The 17,859-nt window shown below is 41.0% G+C and overlaps 1 protein-coding gene and 1 long non-coding RNA gene across 3 annotated transcripts; one reads left to right on the top strand and one right to left on the bottom strand.

The window, feature by feature from the left end:
- Window positions 1–511: 511 nt before the first annotated feature.
- LOC146354459 (uncharacterized) lies at window positions 512–11,395 on the top strand. Its single transcript, XR_014788397.1, has 2 exons — window positions 512–710; window positions 11,288–11,395. It is a non-coding gene; the product is annotated as an uncharacterized LOC146354459 (long non-coding RNA).
- On the bottom strand, window positions 5,239–15,252 carry C2H5orf24 (chromosome 2 C5orf24 homolog). Of its 2 annotated transcripts, none has more exons than XM_084838930.1 (2): window positions 14,996–15,252; window positions 5,239–9,851 (listed from the first exon to the last, which is right to left on the bottom strand). In XM_084838930.1, the coding sequence occupies exon 2, from the start codon at window positions 9,846–9,848 to the stop codon at window positions 9,282–9,284; it is 567 nt and encodes a 188-aa protein (XP_084695056.1). In that variant the 5' UTR covers window positions 9,849–9,851; window positions 14,996–15,252; the 3' UTR covers window positions 5,239–9,281. The 2 variants fall into 2 exon arrangements, with proteins under 2 accessions (XP_084695056.1, XP_084695057.1); XM_084838931.1 differs by lacking the exon at window positions 14,996–15,252 and adding an exon at window positions 14,356–14,434 and having other exon boundaries at window positions 5,245–9,851.
- Window positions 15,253–17,859: the final 2,607 nt, after the last annotated feature.

The raw sequence follows: 17,859 nt of genomic DNA, 5'->3' as shown, positions 1-17,859 counted from the left end.
TTTCAGTCTATTTTTTTTACAGCTGCTATGCAAAGAAAAATAAACTGCCTAGCATTGACCCCATATTGCAAATGGAATGGGTTGAGACTGAGAGATATTATACCCGTATTGAGGGGACAGACTGAGACTAGTTTATGTCAACCCTGTAATGTCGTCCAGTTGGTTATTCCCATGCTACTGGGGTCGGGAAGAGAAAACTAGGCTGAAGTAGAATTACTTATGTCAGTCCACCTGGTCCACCCACTGGGGCGTATGCTGTTCTGGACTTGGTCCTAGCGGTAAGCAAACTGGTACCCTTCAGAGGTTTTGAACTACAACTCCCACAATCCCTGACCGTTACCTATGCTGGCTGTGGTTTATGGGAGTTTCCATAGAGATCCATTTTGGCGATGTCAAAGGCTGATGCAGCTGCCATCTCTATCGCGGGCGGAACATTCTCGCCTATTGATTTGCTTATGAATGCCATGTTGGATTTGGGCAGAAAGGACCCTCCTGTCCTGAGCTCGAATTCACAACAAACGAACATCGTCCGTTCATTTACTGTACCCCGGGAAAACGGCGCCTCCCTACCATATGAGAGCCGGCAAAGGCAGTCGGAAAGAGAAAGAAGGCATAACGCAGTCCGACTGTAGCTGCACGGAAAATGTAGCCGGTAGCGGCCGCTACAGCGCTGCTTTTGATTCACGGGATTGAAAAAAACAATACCTAAGGTATGCACACGCCAATTAATAACAGTATCAGTTTAAGATAATTAGCACAAATTGAACGTGTCAAAATCGATCCCAAACCCCGATTCTATAGCTCAATAAACTCGAGACGAGGCGTCATCGACACTCTGTTTACAAGCTATAGAATTATTTGCTCAAACATCAGGAAAGTATTGTACTTTATTGTCCAATCGTTTGTTTTTGAATGGGAGTTTATACCATTTCATTTAACGAAAAATTCAGAAGGCGGATATGGGATCCCATTTTTTACTGATTCCATGGAAACAATTTCTACAATAATTTTTATCCTGCCTGACAACCTTCTCTGTTTATTAAGACACGGCAATATCATCTTTATACAATTTGAAGTTTAGTGCCAGCTAAATTCTCATATCCTGAATGAAGGTAGAAGTTCCTAAGGATGATCCCATTTCCGAGCTACTGATAGCAAAACAAACAAACAAACAAACAAAAAACAAATCCCCTGATGTTGGAACATTCAGCTTCTGCCCACAAATAATAATTCTTTAGGATAGTTGTATAACACAGCAATAAAGGTTTAAGTTAATTTGAGAGTGTGGGTGCTGATAGCATGCATTCTGTTCCCAAAGCATCACCCTCCAATGTAATAAGCAGAGCTTCCACAGTGTTATAAAACACAAGGTACTTTATTGGCTAAGAGTTACCTAACAGCTTATGACTTTAACAAGAAGAGTCAGATGATATTGGGAGAGTACAGCTCTCTAGTGGAGGTACTAAAGATGAATCTTGGGACTTTGTACATGCAGTGAACTATGACTTTAGTTTCTTACAAGTAACACAATTCTGTTCTCAGCTTCATCTTTGACTGTTTTGGTAGTTCTCTCTAGTTTTGAGGATATTCCTGTCATCAGTATTATCATGAAGAACAACAACAAAAAAACCTTGTAAGAAATACATTTTTGAGAATTGTCTTATGGAATAGAGTTTCCTGGGTTACTTGTATTGTACAGAAATTGCATTGGTCAGGGTCTGAAAACAGTCATGGTAGCGCTGATGTTTGTTGCCCAACCGGTGTCTGTAAAATGTTTAGTTATTCCAAAATGGAGCTAGCAGAGCTATTTGATTCCAACTTTAGAAGGTTGTGGCCACACTAGAGCTACATGACCAAAGGATGCCTAGTTTCTCCCAAAGATTTGCCCAATGCACTGTGCTAATCTCAAAGCTAAAATTAAAGGCCCCTGTCCTAATTATACTATGTGGAAATAGCTCCCAATGGAAACCAGTACGGCTTATTTCAATGTAACACATTTATCCAGAACTTATTTTGGAGACATGGGATAATTCTAAAGCCTACTTATTGACATATAAAAGGATTATGTATGTCAGAGCTGTGAAAAACCAGAATTTTGCTGGTTGTTGCTGGGTGTGCTTGTGTGTGGCATGCTGATGCATACTGCTGCCCATGTTTGCATGTGCCTTGCTCCTGCCCAAGTACATGTAGTGCTGTCCTGAGAATGTGACCTGCTACTGCTTGTATTTGCATGTGACCACTTCGTTATGTGTGTGCACGCGGGTGTGTATTTGATGGAGAGAAGAGGAAGGTGCCATGACTTCATTTGATTTGCAATCTCTGGTTTGGCGCATTTCTTCTAGTGTGCTGCTCTGCATCTCAGGTTGAATCCAGCATTGATGTGCCACCAGTAGAAGGACACTTCTCGCAAAGTGGGACTTCCATGTCCTCTCCTCCCCCCCTCTGAGGTCCTCCCCTCCCACACAGACCCCCCTCCAAATCTGCTCCAGAGGGTTGGGAGACCCACTGGAGCAGATATGGAGGGTGTATGGAAGGTGGGGGGTTGCTTGCAGAATGTAGATGCTAGATCCAGGCCTTGATCTCTTGGTATCTCTGCTACGTTCACTTAAATTGTCCACAGACTGAAAATTAACAACTGTGGACTACACTGCTACATGCAGGGTTGTTGAAAGCACTCTCAGCTTTCCTGCACCCCCACTAATAAAATTGACAACAGATACATGTAGGCCTAATATGTGAGCCTGTATTAAAAGGGGCACAGGAGTGCCTCTTTAGTTGAGTCACAAAAAACAAGGTTCTGCCATTATAAGCCTCAGAAATGTACTGCTTATAAAAATGACACCTGTTGAGCTAATGACCTGAAACTTGGCATCCATGATCCACCTGATGAGGATAACTAAGGAAAAATGTGGGTGCATGGAGGGTAAGTTGTAAGCAAACATGGTTTCTGACATTGCACAACATCGTCACTGATCACAGGACATGTCAATGAAGACATCAGTCTTAGAATCTGATTCCCCTCACTTTGTGGAGCTTGAGCCAGCATGAGATAGACTTAACTCTTAAACCAGAGGTTTTTTAAAAATCATTTAATATTATAATGTGTTATAATGCTTACATGACTGTAAGTAAAGGCTGAGTCACAGTGGTTTAACTTGCAATTTCCACACTTTGGGGCATATGAGGCTTTTTGGTACATGAGTAAATCTGTAAACACCTTAAATGTTCCCTTAAACCAAGGGGGTTTGATCCTACAATAAAACATGAGGGGAATGACTCATGGGAGCCTCCCTGTTATCTGCAGCAAAATAATACAAGCAATCCATAGATAATTGTTTGCACTCATCTAAGGAGGCATATGACACATATTACTTAGCACCTCTGGATAACTATTCTTAAAACGTACTTTTCTTCTCACATCTACCCACCAGACATGTAATGGCCCAGTTTCAATGTATCTGAATGCAAAATTTATGAGACGTTTGAAGCAGATGAAGAGAGCCAACCACTCACTGTTTGCAGTGTGCAAGTGTCTACACCAAATAAACTGGATTTTATTGTTACTGTCACCATGACAAAAAGTTTCAATGGATTCATTAGGCAGCTTTCATGCTACGCTACTGAAGCTAGAAAATGGCACAGAAAGAGATCCATTCGTCTAAGACAATGCTAACAATCTTACGTGATCTTACTTGCAAGTTCTATTCTGCTTTTAATCTTGGAAACATCTTACAATTATATAACTTACAAGAAATTTAGGTTGCATGTTTGCCATACAATTCTAGATGAAAAAACCTTGACTATGGAATAGTTAGTACATTGACATTTCTTAAACATAGAAAACCCTGAAAAGCAAAGCAAACATGCCTTAGAAAGGGAAAAGCCATTTTAAAATACTCTTATAGCTTTAATCCAAGCACACAATTCTGGAAATTATGGGTTCAAGCCAGGTTTGTCTAGTAGCTGGATCTTGCACATCATCCCTTTGCAAATTAGTTTGTTTCACTGGGATGGGAAAGTCACAGGTGTTGAGATTGGCTACAATACTCCCTACTGAAAAAGCTACGCCCAATAGATAGTACTGCCAGGGGCAGATTTTTAACTCCAAAGAAAGGAAGCCTATTGGGTCACATATTGTACAAATATAACAAAGCTTGCCTGTGCTACAAGGTGGGGAGGGGAAGTCTGAGGTTGTCTCATTATGTAAGCAGCTAACTATGGATAAGGCAAGAGAATAATTCCCAAATATCTACCAAAGTCCCATAGGACTCCCTACATGCTCTTCAACCATCAGAATAATGCTGTCTGTCATGAGTAGTGTAAAAAAAAAAAAAAAAGGCTGACAGTCCTGGAGGCTCTTGCATGAATAAATCATAGGGTAGATCTATTGCCAACCATTCTGCACCTGGCAGAAAGCCCTGTCTGAGGGAGCACATTTCCTTGCCATTTCTATTGATAAATCATGTGGCACAGCTACTAAGAACAACCATAGAAGTAGTAACACAGCTCTTTGTTCAGATGAATTGAACAGCCTGTTATTGTGATATTAATGGGCAAAAGTTCTTTCTTTGTATAGACTAGAGTATGTTTGCTAGGCCTCTCTCTCTCGCAACCCCAATGCCTTAAAATTGGTAAAGGAAAATATCAATGCTGTGTTAACACTGCTAAGCATTACAGAAGTTATGGGTTATATTGTTACAGCTTAGATACACAAGCTTAACATTGCGACAGCAGAAAGCAGTGTGCACAACATTGCGACAGCAGAAAGCAGTGTGCACACTCAACAGGGAGTTCAAAAGTGATATAAAATTCATATTAGATTATACCATAGACCAGGGTCCCCAGCCTCTATGGACCTATGGGTACATTTGGGAATTTGAGTTACTGCTGTGGCCACCACCACAAAATAGCTCCCATGGAGGATTTGGCTAGTCACATAATGGCTGCTTTGCTACTTCCCCCTCAGTCTTAGCCTTTAGCCTTACTATTTCATCTTCCATGGGAGCCATTTTGTGGCAATGTCCACAGCAGTTTCTCAAATTCTCCAATGTGCCCATGGTTTCAAAACGGTTGGGACCCTGGATAAAACAATGAAAACATCAGAGAATTAAGAGTTGCTTAATTCACCTGCTCGGCAAGCAAACTGAACAAGGGTTCGGTGGGTTCAATTCACTGATTTAATGTTAAAGGGGGAAAAAACAATGATATGGCAAAAATATAAAACATGAAAAAGTATTTGGTGTTTAAAGCAATTACTTTATTAATAAATATACATCCATATGATGACGTAAATACAGATCATGAACACTACTCCATTCCCATACAGACAATTGCACACGAGTAGCTGAAGTTCATGGACGTAAGAACATACACAGTATCTAATCAGACTTTTTACAGCAGAAGACAAGGTGATGTTATTGAATGAGCAATTGTTCCCACCAAAATAACCTGTCCAATGGGAAAAGCAAATTGTGGAAGATGAGAATCTTAAAAAGGCCCATTTAAGCATAGATTTCTTAAAATTTCATAACATGATAATTTTCAAGATGAAATAGATTACACATTGCAGAACCGAAATTTAGCTATCTGAGAAACAATCAAAAGGAAAGGCCGCTCTAGTAATTTCTGATGTGTATAATAATGTGTGAGCTATGTTAAATATATGTATAATAAAAAAGCATAATGTATGTATAAGAAGAACCCCAAAACTCTGATTGCAAGCAACAGTTTTGTATTTAATAAGTAGCATGATACTGCACTGTACATATAGTAATAGAAAGCAGAATGACAACTTAGGAAATAGCAGTAAAATTTTCTCTACTACCCTGCCTTTCAAAGCCCTTCAAAATAAAAATGCTCTCATATTAACTACCTTTTGCATTGTAGATCAAGGAATTTCTCGTCCCATATGCATTGCTATGACTGGTCTGGGTTTGTCCCAAGATTTTAAACATAATAAAATGGTGCATTGCAAAACAAATGCAAGATGAGTCCTGGTCAATGACATGTTATCTTAAGAAGTTGCAAAATGTGAAAGAAACTGGGTGCATTGAAAGAAAACTGCCAGTTATTACAAAAAGAAGTGCTACCTTCACAATAATTAGCATCCTTTGTGATTAAATGTCTACCAATGTGTGTAAGTCAAGATTTCGAAAACATCCAGTGCAAGACTTCAAAAATAGCAATAAAAGTTATTTGGTTCTACAGTTTTAAGTAAATTTCATCAGAAAGTGAACAGCAATTTCTATATTTAAAGTAGCGATGGTAGTATAGATCCCTATTAATGATTAATGCTAAATTCTTTATCAAAAGTTGAGACAAATTAAAAATGCTATATTTAACCAAAAGAAAAGAACAAATTTGACGTGTGGTTTTCTGAACAGTGCCAATACACATCAACAATCCTAGCTTATGAAGAGCAGAATTCATGTATATAATATAAAATTATCAATTTGCTTTACAAATCATGTATTAATACTATGGGGGAAAGGGGCATTCCTCCTCCACCTTCCCAATAATATCGAAGTATAGGAATTAACATGCTGTTTCAGTGTTTTTCATGACAAGAGACAGTGTTACAAAAAAAAGAAAAGCACAATGTATTCTGAAGATTATATACAGGAGTAGCAAAAATATTTGAATATATCATTCAAACATCTCAAGTTCTTGACTTCTCCATTCCCCCACAGCATGGCACTTGTAAACCGCAGTAGAGGATAAAATGAACTAGAATCAAGGAATGCCCAACAGTGTTCTTCTGGCCTCATTAATAAATCCTGGGCGTTAAACTGCCCTTTAGAGCAATGGAAGAGGTGTTTTTCTGTTATTTTTTTTCACAACTGACAATATTAGTCTTTTGAATGGGTGTGTTTTCCATCTGATATAATAAGCATTATCTATGAGCATAAATTGCGTAGGTTATTTCATTATTTTCTCAGCATACTTGAATACAAAATTCATTATATTGGAGCAATAATGCCTCTGAGATATCTCCCAACACACTGCATGACACCACTGTGTAGATGCACACGTGAGAAGTAAAAGGGTAGCATGAGAAAAACAGGAGGAGGTAAGAAGTAGAGTTACTCAAAGGTACACTGGTGACATGTAACTTGCTCCTTGCCATAAAGGTGTGCCATTCTTGTAGTTTTTACATTCAGCTGCTTTCCAAGAGAGTTCAGAAAGGGTCTGAAGCAGCCTTTTGGTTGAAAAAATCATCTAACAAAACAGCCATATGTCCTGAGGGTGAATTAGCTCACATTAGCATTGTGTGTCAAAAGTTGCACCACTGTGGGAAAAATTAATGAAAGTTTCATACTTCCGAAGTTTCTTGAGGAAATATATAATGAACTTCATAGCTTCAGCAAAAATCTATTTACTAGCAGTTTAGCTGCCATTAGTTTACATGACTAAAGAGCCTTCCAGTACTGTTGAGGTTCATGGTTGCCAGTGCATACAAAGTCCCCCCAAAACAATTCAACACACCTATTATAAAATACAGGATAAAGTCCAGCTTATTATGAGTTAGGCATCACTGGAACACCTGAAGGCTTGCTGCTTTTTTCCTGATAAAAAAGGCATGAAATGACATCCATCTCTTAAGTTGTCATTACTGAAATCAGAGTTGTCATCAAAATGTCAGCAGGCCACAACATTTATCTTACAAAGAAAAAAATCAATACTGTTCATTTTCATCTCTCTAATTTAACCTGAAAGTGTTCTGTTCCCATGAGTTTGCAAATATTTATCTATAACCAGTGTGTGTGTGTGTGTGTGTGTGTACTTGAAGATACAAATTTAGATTTTTAATCTATAACTATATGTAAACTTAAGTTTCAGAATAGCTTTAGTTCTAAAGAAATATTTGGAATATATTCAGTATTGAGAGCTTTTTCAGTTTCAATGTAATGTGTGTATTATACATCGTCTCTCTTTCCCACACATACATTTAAAAATAACAACACATACCCAATTCAATGTAGAACATTTATTTTAGGTGCACAAAGTGTCAGAAAATGCATTTATAGTTTTGCACCTCCATGCATAGCTGTATTCCTATGGTCTGTTATATATTCGGGGTCTATAAACACATTAAATTGCAATTTGTTTGTGCATCAACTGTATAATTTCCAATTATGAACCATGAAATGTCTTCCTTTGGTAGATATACGTTCTCTTAGCTACAGTCTGTGTGATAAATCATAAGACTTCTACTGGAAAAATTATTAAAAATGACAAGATCATCTACCTGAAAGGTATAATGTTCAACCAAACCAAATATTTGAAATCCTAAAAAACTGTGGCCATCTATGCAGATGTAGCAAAGTCACTTAAAACTCATACATTTATTGACAGATTTTGGAACATAGGCCAAATCCTGTATACATTTGTGTATGCCAAATGTCACTGAAATCAGTTGGATTTATAAGCACACAAATGTGCAGAATCTCAGCCATTACACTTCACTACACTTGTACATTATATGCATATTTGATAGCACTTTTTATAAGTTACTTATAAAACATTTCAGATATTTAATTATTAGTAATTTGGTATGTGTAATCTTAGGCTTTTATAAATTGTAAATCGTTGTCCAATAGTTAACACATCCAGGAGAGCTATCATATTTTAATGGCAAAATAGAACTTTGAATATGTATCAGGTACTACATAAGAACTATTTTTTAAAATGTTTGAGTTACTTGAAACTGATAGCACTTTAACGCACTGACTGCCTGGAATGACCACTTTTTAAAAAATATAGTTTTGAAGTTTCGAAATATCTACAAATATTTGAGGTCCGTGTTAAGTTCCAGCAATTGTGGAAAATTTAATTTCTACTCTCTCCTAGTAAAAAAAGAAAAAAGAAAAAAAGAGAGACATACATTGCAAAATTTTCAGAGCTATTACTGGTAAAACAGTCCTGAATGATTGGTTTCTAGTCTATCTGAATTATTTTTGACCAAGTCTTTATTGTGACCTTAAATAATCTAGGAATCAGATTTCTGCTATTTTGAATTGCTAACCACTCAACTAAGATGGCCAGACAATAACTTTGCCACTTAGAATATTAGTAATTACTTTCTGCAAACACACAAGGGCATCACTAAGGAGTCCACTTGTAAACAAAACAAACATTACATGATTATGATATGACATCTCTTAAAAAAAAACGTAGGAAAGTAAGTTATGGAAAAGATACAAAAGAAGTGAAAAAAACATGCCACAACTTGGATAATTTAAAAAGAATTACTGAGGATATGTTATCTAATTCCTCTTTTTTCACTCAGTGGGTTGCTTGATTTTGCTACTTGTTTCACCAGCAGCATGCACTCCTCTGTTATGCACCACAGAGTAGGGAAAAGCTGCACTGCTACAAGTATAACTTAGATTTGCAAGCCGTGATAGAGCTTTAATGCTACCTGGAGGTCTCCCTGGGCTGACTTTGTATCCTGCAGCTTTAGTTGTACCCAAGGGTCTACCTGGACTTGTCTTAAATCCAGCTGCTTTGGTGGTCCCCAGCGGTCTACCTGTGCTTGTTCTGTACCCCGCTGATTTTGTGGTCCCCGAAGGTCTTCCACGTTTACCAGATCTGTTGAGGTTTTTCTTTTTCTTTAGTTCATCTTTTGTCTCTATACTCCTGCCACTTGTGGTCTGCAAATGTGGTTCATTTAATGCATCTTGTCTCTGGCATGGTATTGGCTTGTGGCTGACTGTGTGGCTATACTTGGTTTGTTGCGTGGAATATAAATCGAACTGATCAGTGGCCGTCCCGTTGTCATCATTAAGGCAGGAACTCTTTCCGGTCCCACAGAAAGGGGAGTTACCACTGGCAACAGGATGCATCATTTTCTATCAAAATAAAAAATGAAAAATTGAAAGATGTATAAAACCAAGACAACATTCAACAGGAAATTACTTGTTTGGTTTATGGCTATGAATGTCCTCCAAAATGAGATAAATTGGCTCAGGACATAAAACAACACTTAAAGGAGTTGTCTGAGGCAAAGGTCCCTCCATATCATTATCAAAGAACACCTGCCATCTGGCTTTATGCTAATTTTACTTTTTTTTTCACGAAACTTTGAGTTTGCACAAATAACCTTACACAAAATTTCAGTGTTACAATTATTAGTGCTTTAAAAATTCACAGTGAGTTAAATGTTTCTAAATAAACATAAGCTTTGAAAAAAGCTACACACTTTTCAGGAATTACTGAACATAAACCAAGAGTAAACCATTATGAAGTAATCTTCCTAAACAAAAAATATACATCTTAAGCAGAGCCCACTAAACTGATACTTCATTATTAAAGGATTATTCTCATGCCAAGTTGTAGTAAAAGCAATGGCATCAATGAAGCTGTATGGAAATTTTAAGGAAATTTTGTTTCTAGAGTAAAATTAATAAGAATATAGTAATATGGCTCATAAGACTACTCATTTGATTATAGTTCAGCAATTTGTGAAAAGCACCTGGTTGTATAGGAAGATGATATCACACTGGTTTACATCCAATAATTCCTCTCAGAAGAGCTTAACTTTTTTTTTTAAGGTTACATTCATTTAATAATTTTCGGCACCTGACCTGTCTGATATAGAACACATTGAGAACAGGGAAGATTGGGAATGCTATTGGTATACCAGCCAACACTCTGTTCAACAGATCTCTGGGGCAAGCTGGCCTTCAAGATGGTGTTGAAAGCTCCCAGGACACACTTAGGGCTGTATCCACTGGTGACCCTCCACTGACAGAAGGCTCTTTGGTCCAATGGAAGCTCCCATAACAGAATGAGGAGGGAGGCCTCTTTTTTTTTTTTACCAATTCCTCCTCACTCCTCCCGCACTTCCTGTCATGATGTTCCAAAGGGTCCCGCAACCCTCTGGGGCAGATTTCTGGGGGGCGGAGACAGCTGAATCAGCAAAAAACACCTCCCTTCCTTTTCCACTAATGGAAGCCTCCAGTGACAAACGCTCTGGATCACACAGCCTTCATCAGTGGAGGGACACCACTGGATATTCAGCTGGCTGGATGCACCCAATCTCGTCAGATCTCGAAAGCTAAGCAGGGTCAGCCCTTGTTAGTACTTGGATGGGAGACCGCCTGGGAATCAGGCTTCCTGCATTGAGCAGGGGGTTGGACTCGATGGTCTTGTAGGCTCCTTCTGATTCTATGATGCAACCCTTATTTTACATTATCCTGCAAAGAGATAATCAAATTATTGGAGGTGGAGTCTATAGTTATCAACCTTCTGAAGGCACAATTCCTTCCATTCCTATGCCCTTCAGAGACTCATGGTGCCCACTGGAACCCTGTTCTCTATCATTGGTCCTCCTGGTTTACTGGAAAGCTGACTGATCATCAAGAAGACAGACTAGAACATAACTGGAGCTTGAGTCCCACCAAAACTAACTGAATGTAGTAAGTAGAAGCATGTGCGCATGGGAGAACGTGCACACATATGCACTACAATATGGAAAAATTCTTTCTACTACCATTGTGTCTATAAACCACCATCCAGCAAAATTGTTCCCCTGAATCGTTGGCCTGGTGAATCGGGGCTGACTCCACCTGGAGATTGTTATGTTATTACCTGCTGTGAAGGGTTAGCCATTTAACTTTTCAGACAAAATAATCAGTATTCACCTTGACTGACAGTGCAATCCTATACCTGTCTACCTAAACCTAATTCCCATTGAGTTCCCAGATGAGTGTAGGACAGCAGCCTTAATGACTACCACTTTAGACATAAAATCAAAGTTCAGGTTAATCAAAGGCTCCTAGTACAATTCTATACATGCCTATTCAGAAGTAAGCCCCATGTATGCAGTGGGATTTACTCCTATTTTATTTTGTTTACAGTAGCAGCCCTAGACTTCCAATGTCTCTTTGCAGGAATTAACAACTGATAAAAAAAAGCCCTTTAAAAGAAAGACTATTTTAAACCCCTCTATCATTATGAAGTCTCTCACCAAAGACTCCTAAGCAAAATTAACAGTTATGGGATAAGAGGAGAGTTCTCTTATGGACTGGCAACTAGCTAAAGAACAGAGATCAAAGAGTAGGAATAAATGGTCAGTTCTCACAATGGAGGGATGTAAACAGTGGGATCCCCCAGGAACTGCATTGGGACAGCTGCTTTTTAACTTGTGGAGAATGATTTGGAGTTACAGGTGAGCAGTGAGGTGGCCAGGTTTGCTGCACCAAATTATTTAGGGTGGTTAAAACAAAAATGGATTGCAAAGAGCTCCAAAGGATCTGTCCAAACTAGGCATTAAAATAGCAAATGCAGTTCAGTCTAAGCAAACATAAAGTGATGCACATTGGGGCAAAAGATCCTACAAGATGTAGTGACAGCCACCAACTTGGATGGCTTTAAAAGAGGATTAGACATTGATAGAGGATAAAGCCATCAATGGCTACTGGTCATGCTGGCTATATACTGCCTCCAGTATCAGAGGCAATATGCCTCTGTATGCCAGTTGCTAGAGAACATGAGTGGGAGGATGCTGTCACACTAATGTCCTGCTTGTGGGTTGGTCACTGTGCAAACAGAATGCTGGACTAGATAGGCCTTGGTTAAATGGCAGAATCATGTTTAGCTTTTAATAACCAATTGAAATCAATAAAGTAATTAAAATCAAGCAAATCCACAACTCCCCCACCAGTAAATTGCTATGCTGCTCTTTGAGCATTTGCAGTTCCTGTGACAAAGATGAGAACAAGATTTTTTAAAACTATATTTATATCCTGCCTTTCTTCTATGATGAAACTCAAGGTGAAGTATACAAGATTTCCAGGTGGTTTGCTATTCAGGCACTGACCAGACCCAGACCAGCTTAGCTTCCAGCAAGGTTGCTGCATCATGTGCTCTCAAACAATGCCCCTAGTCCTAGGTAGTCTGGTAAGTAAGTCTTAAGAAATAGCCTGCAATGCTTGCTCATAAGAAATCTACTAATGAGAGAACTTCCTTGCAGGCAGCTATCTTCTGGCCTAGTCAATTTCATTCCTAAGGGAGTTGGCATGCTGCAGTTTCTGGCTTTTATCATTAAACAAAAGATTGCATCTGCAATTCACATACTGCAATGTGTATAAAAGCATCTTGATGTACCTTCTTTGGAATTCAACAGCTTTCATTGGGATCCTGACATATGTTAAATGAATAATTCTATAATTTAATAATTACTATAATTTAACAATTTAACAATACAAAGTAATAATCTGAAGATGCAAAATAAAGACAGTAGCAAGAGAACTTTAAAGCATGCCAAAAACTGGATTGAAGATGATCAGAAAAACAATATTTTCACAGCTATATCTTGAACAGAAATTAGCAGAAAACTCACTGTTTCCTCCTAAGCATCTACAGTACAAGTTAACACATGAGCCCAATATCATGTGTTATGCTGCACCAGCTAAATGTGCTGAAAAGGTTAACAGTGCAGTTTTATACAGGTCTACTTAGAAGTAAGCCTCACGGAATTCTAAGATTTACTCCCATATAAGTGTGTACAGGATTGCCGCATAAGTCTTTATGAGCTTAAACTTAGGCCCCAGCTATAATCAACAGGACTACACATACACTAATAATACTACACAGGTAGCAGTCCAAACTAAAAATACTGAAATACCTGATCTTAATAAATGAGCATGGCATTTATCAAAACAATATTTAAGGGATAAGAAAGACAAATATTTATCCATCTGATGTATTAGCTATAAGCTTACAGATATATACAAAATACTGGAACAGCTAAAGAGTTCCATTAAATATGTAGTAGACTAGAAATAAAAAAGGAAAATAACTTACCTCTTACCCTGCGCCCCCTCCCCCCAAAGAGAGAACAGCTAATACTGGCTATTAACAAATACCCAAGATGTGTTACTACCCTACACACATCTACTCAGAAGTAAGCCCCATTGAGTTCAGTGGAGCTTACTCTCAGGTAAGTGGGTACAGGATTGTGCTCTAAGACACTTAAGAAGATGGAACGAGTTCTAGAGAAGTACTGTATATGAGAGGTTCAGTAGCTCTCCTTGCAAGTGGGTGGCCACATCAGTTAAGGAACAGCGAGGAACAGAGAGTGACAGCAGCTTACCACTGCTCTCTCCACCCACCACTGCCCCATGGAACAGGGGAGTCTTAGCGACCTTGCTGAGGCATTTACAGGGAAAATCGTATGGCTGTGTATTAGAAGGTGCCTCATTATCATCACTGGGGAAAATTAAATAGATTAGGGGGTACAGGGTGATGGGTTTTGCCACCACTCCATTTCAGGTAAATAACTGTTAGGTCTGCACATCTGCCTTATTCAAGATAGTTTATCAAACTAGTTATCCTTTAACATGTTCTTACCCTTCCTTTTGTTCTTGCTAGTGGGACAGTTAGCAACAGAAGGATGGACTTCTTTCTCGTTTGCTTTAGTAACAGAAGGTTGGACTTTCTCGCTCGCTTTCAGTGTATTTTTGTTTGTTCTGATAAATTCCTGTGACGACAGGGCTAAGGATGGTTATTCCAAATCTACTCTTCCAGAACAACAACAAAACCATGGCTTAATCCTGCGGAGGCCTCTTTGGAGAACAAACGAAATTAAAGGGGCGGCAAGATTCCCTTTTGTATTCTCGGGGGCGGGGGGAGAGATTTTGTTACAGGATCCTCTCCCCCCACCCCGGCCGCCCACACACACTAAGAAAAGCGGGTCCAAATCTACTCCAGTCCTGATTCTTCCCTCCAGGCATTAGTGCGGTGGGAGACATGAAAGAAGGGCCCATAATTGTGCCCCCTTCTCTCAGACACGGGAGGAGGGAATTGTTTTACGTTCTCCACCCCTCCCCCCAGAAAGCGAGTGGGGGCCCGTCCTTATTTCAAGGCCTGCGCCGGAGGGAGGGCGCTCCTCGGCCCTTCCCCCCCCCAACTGGGCGAGGCTCCATCTTGCCCGCCCGCCCGAGAAAACGGGGGAACGGAAAGGCGCTACTAGGCCCGGGGCGGCTCCTACCTGCGGGATTCGGGGCGGGGGCGGTTGGTCCGTGCGGCGCGAGCTCGGCGAGGGCCCGGGCGATGCCTTGCGGGGCGCTGGGGCCCCTCCCCGCGGCCGGCTTCCTTCGTCCCAGGCAGGCGGACAGGCAGGCGGAGACGACAGGCCGGGCAGAAACACAGGCGGCGGAGCGAGCCGAGCCGAGCCGGGCCGGGCCGAGCAGCTGCAGGGAGCCGTGGCGGCAACGTGCGCGCTCCTGGTCAGGGCCGCTGCGCCGCGGGAGCGAGCGGGAGAGGCCGCGGCCGAGGCCGGCGGGAGGGTGGCGGTTGGTCTGTGAGGAGGAAGGGAGCGGCAGACGGGCGCCTCCGAGAGGGGCCGCTCGCCGGGGCGGGTGGCTCGAAGGAAGAGCGCCGCCGCCGCCGCGGGGCCTGGCCTGGCGCGTCCGTGGGGACGCAGCGTCACATGTTCGAGGAAAAGAGGAGTATTGAGGGGGAGAAGGCGCAACAAAGAGCCTGGTGGCACCGTCCAGGCTGTGGAGCGCGACTTCCCCTTCGTGGGCTAGAGCCCACTTCGCGTGACGCGTGAAGTGCGATCCTCGGTTGGCGGGCATATACGGGCGGGGGCGGAGAGAGAGAAGTCGCGGAAACTGTGGGGTCAGATGGCGAAGAACCGCAAAAAGCACGGCCTCCGTGACCATTCAGTTGAAGCGGAAATGAACGCAAAATAAGTACCGTGTCCGCTCACAACAGAAGTAACTGGTGAGGGGCAGCTGTTGGGAGCGCAGGGCTGCAGTCCTGAACCTGATTTCGAAAGAGCAAGCTCAGTGAACTTGGTGGGGCTTGCTCATGCCGCACATGTTTAGGATTGGTGTATAAATGACTTAAAGTGCAAAAAGAACTGTGTGTTCTAGTAAATACTAAAACTAAATGCCGTTTATTTAATTATTTCTAAGATTTATTAGTTGCCCTGCAAATAAAATCAAAACAAACGCAGCATGATAAAACAATGAATTAAAAGCTGCAATCGGTTAAAAGCAGCAAAGGCTAGAACAACAAGCATCGAAACAAGACCGAAAAGTATCAGAGAAAAAGAACTACTTGAAAACACAATGTAGCAGCAGAAATGTACAGATGGATAGGCCCGCTGTGAGAATTTTTTTTTAAATATATTTTTCTCTGCTGAAAAGATGACAAAGTAGGTGCCAGACTCCTCTCTGAGGAGGGTATTCCGTTCCATTCAGCTACTACTGAACAGGCCTGCTCTTACATAGCCACCCTCCATGCCACACCATGTGAAGCAGGTCCTCTAATAATGATATCAGGGATCAGGTTGGAATATACAGGAAGAGGCACTTCTTCAGATACACTGACCCAAAGCCATGAATGGCTTTATAGGTTAACACTTTAAACTGGGCCCAGCAACAAACTGGGAATCAGTTCATGTGATTACAATACTGGCGTAGCCAACTCCTGTCAGTAACCTAGACATTTTTTGTACTAACTGAAGTTTATGGATGTCTTCAAGGGCAGCCCAGCATTAAAATGCATTGTAGTAACCTAAATGGAAAGTTACCTGGGCATGGATCACTGAAGCCAGCCTGACTCTATCCAAGTAGGGTTGCAGCTGGTGTACCCCCCTAAGCTGCTGCTCCATCTCACAGAGGGCACTTGTGCCTCTAATGAGAAACAACCCAGGTATTGCTGCCATTACATGCAAAATGGGTCATAGATTTGCATGTCATCAGCATGCTGGTGGCACTGCACTCAAAATCTCTGGGTGACCTCACTCAAGAGTTTCACATAGATCAGAGATTCAGAATCTCTGTAGCACAGAGCCCCCTGGGTTCCTCCAGGAGGCGGGGCTTGGTGTCCAAGCCCCACCCCCTGGAGGAATCGTTCTGAGGTCAGAGATAGCAAGTGGAATGCTGGCAGTTGGCAGGGGACTTGGCCAACACTAGGAAGAGTCCATTATTTTACCATTGTATCAACAAGGATATCAGGAGATACTTTTGTCAAGTGCTTTTCAGAAATCAAGATTATGCCATGTGCACAGCATTCCCATGATCTAACACTCTAGAAACTATCAAAAAATAATACATTGGCCTAGACGAGAGTAACAGACAATGGAGACAGGAGAGAAGGTAACGTAGAAATGCGAAATAAGATAAGGTGGTGGGAGGGGAGACACCAGAGAGAAAAGTTTGAGACAGGTGAAAGACAGCAAAGAAGTTGGGGGGGGGGGGAATGAGACAGGAGCCAAGGTAAGGAGGAGAAAACATTAGGGGCAGGGGAGGGGGGGGGAAATAAGATTCTCACAGCCTCCTGATTGGGTAGCTGGGGTTAGGGGCAGGGTTGGAATTTACAAGAAAAACATTGCCTGTTTGCCTCTAGTCTTAATCTGTTGTAGTAGAGACAACAATGAGGCCCGTGCTATGTAAGCAAAATCTTCAGATGCATTTTTAACTTGCAATTGGATCTCTCCATCTTGACTTTTAACTGTTGCAATGACTAAATTGCATCCAATGCAAGGCAAGCAAAATGAAGCTATATATCTCTGCGCATCATGTCTTTTAAAGCCCCTCAAATGCTCTTACCACATTTATGTGCAATTGTGAACTTGCCCAGACACTAGGAGCCTAACTATGTGTTATTGAAATGTATTGCTTGCAGTGACATCAGGTTTTGAAAGAAAAAAAAAAGTGTTGGGTGATTTTATTAGTACCACAGTGTACAGGGAGTGGAGGTTAACGCCTTTCCTCCCCTGCTATGACCCCCGATGTTAAAAAAAAAAAAAAAATGGGGTTCCTGCACTGCAATAAGTGATAGAAAACAGCTCCCGTTGGCACCAATGGGGTCTTTCTATCTGTAGTTGCAGTGAATTTTTAT

This window comes from Heloderma suspectum, chromosome 2 (assembly GCF_057233095.1).
Source record: "Heloderma suspectum isolate Gila_16-S chromosome 2, 16-S_ref, whole genome shotgun sequence".
In the NCBI taxonomy this organism is placed as follows: Eukaryota; Metazoa; Chordata; class Lepidosauria; order Squamata; family Helodermatidae; genus Heloderma; species Heloderma suspectum.
This window is presented reverse-complemented; position numbering and strand designations above follow the sequence as displayed.

Excerpts from the sequence above, each read along its gene's own strand:
- C2H5orf24 (XM_084838930.1), bottom strand. The coding sequence starts at position 9,848 with ATGATGCATCCTGTTGCCAGTGGTAACTCCCCTTTCTGTGGGACCGGA.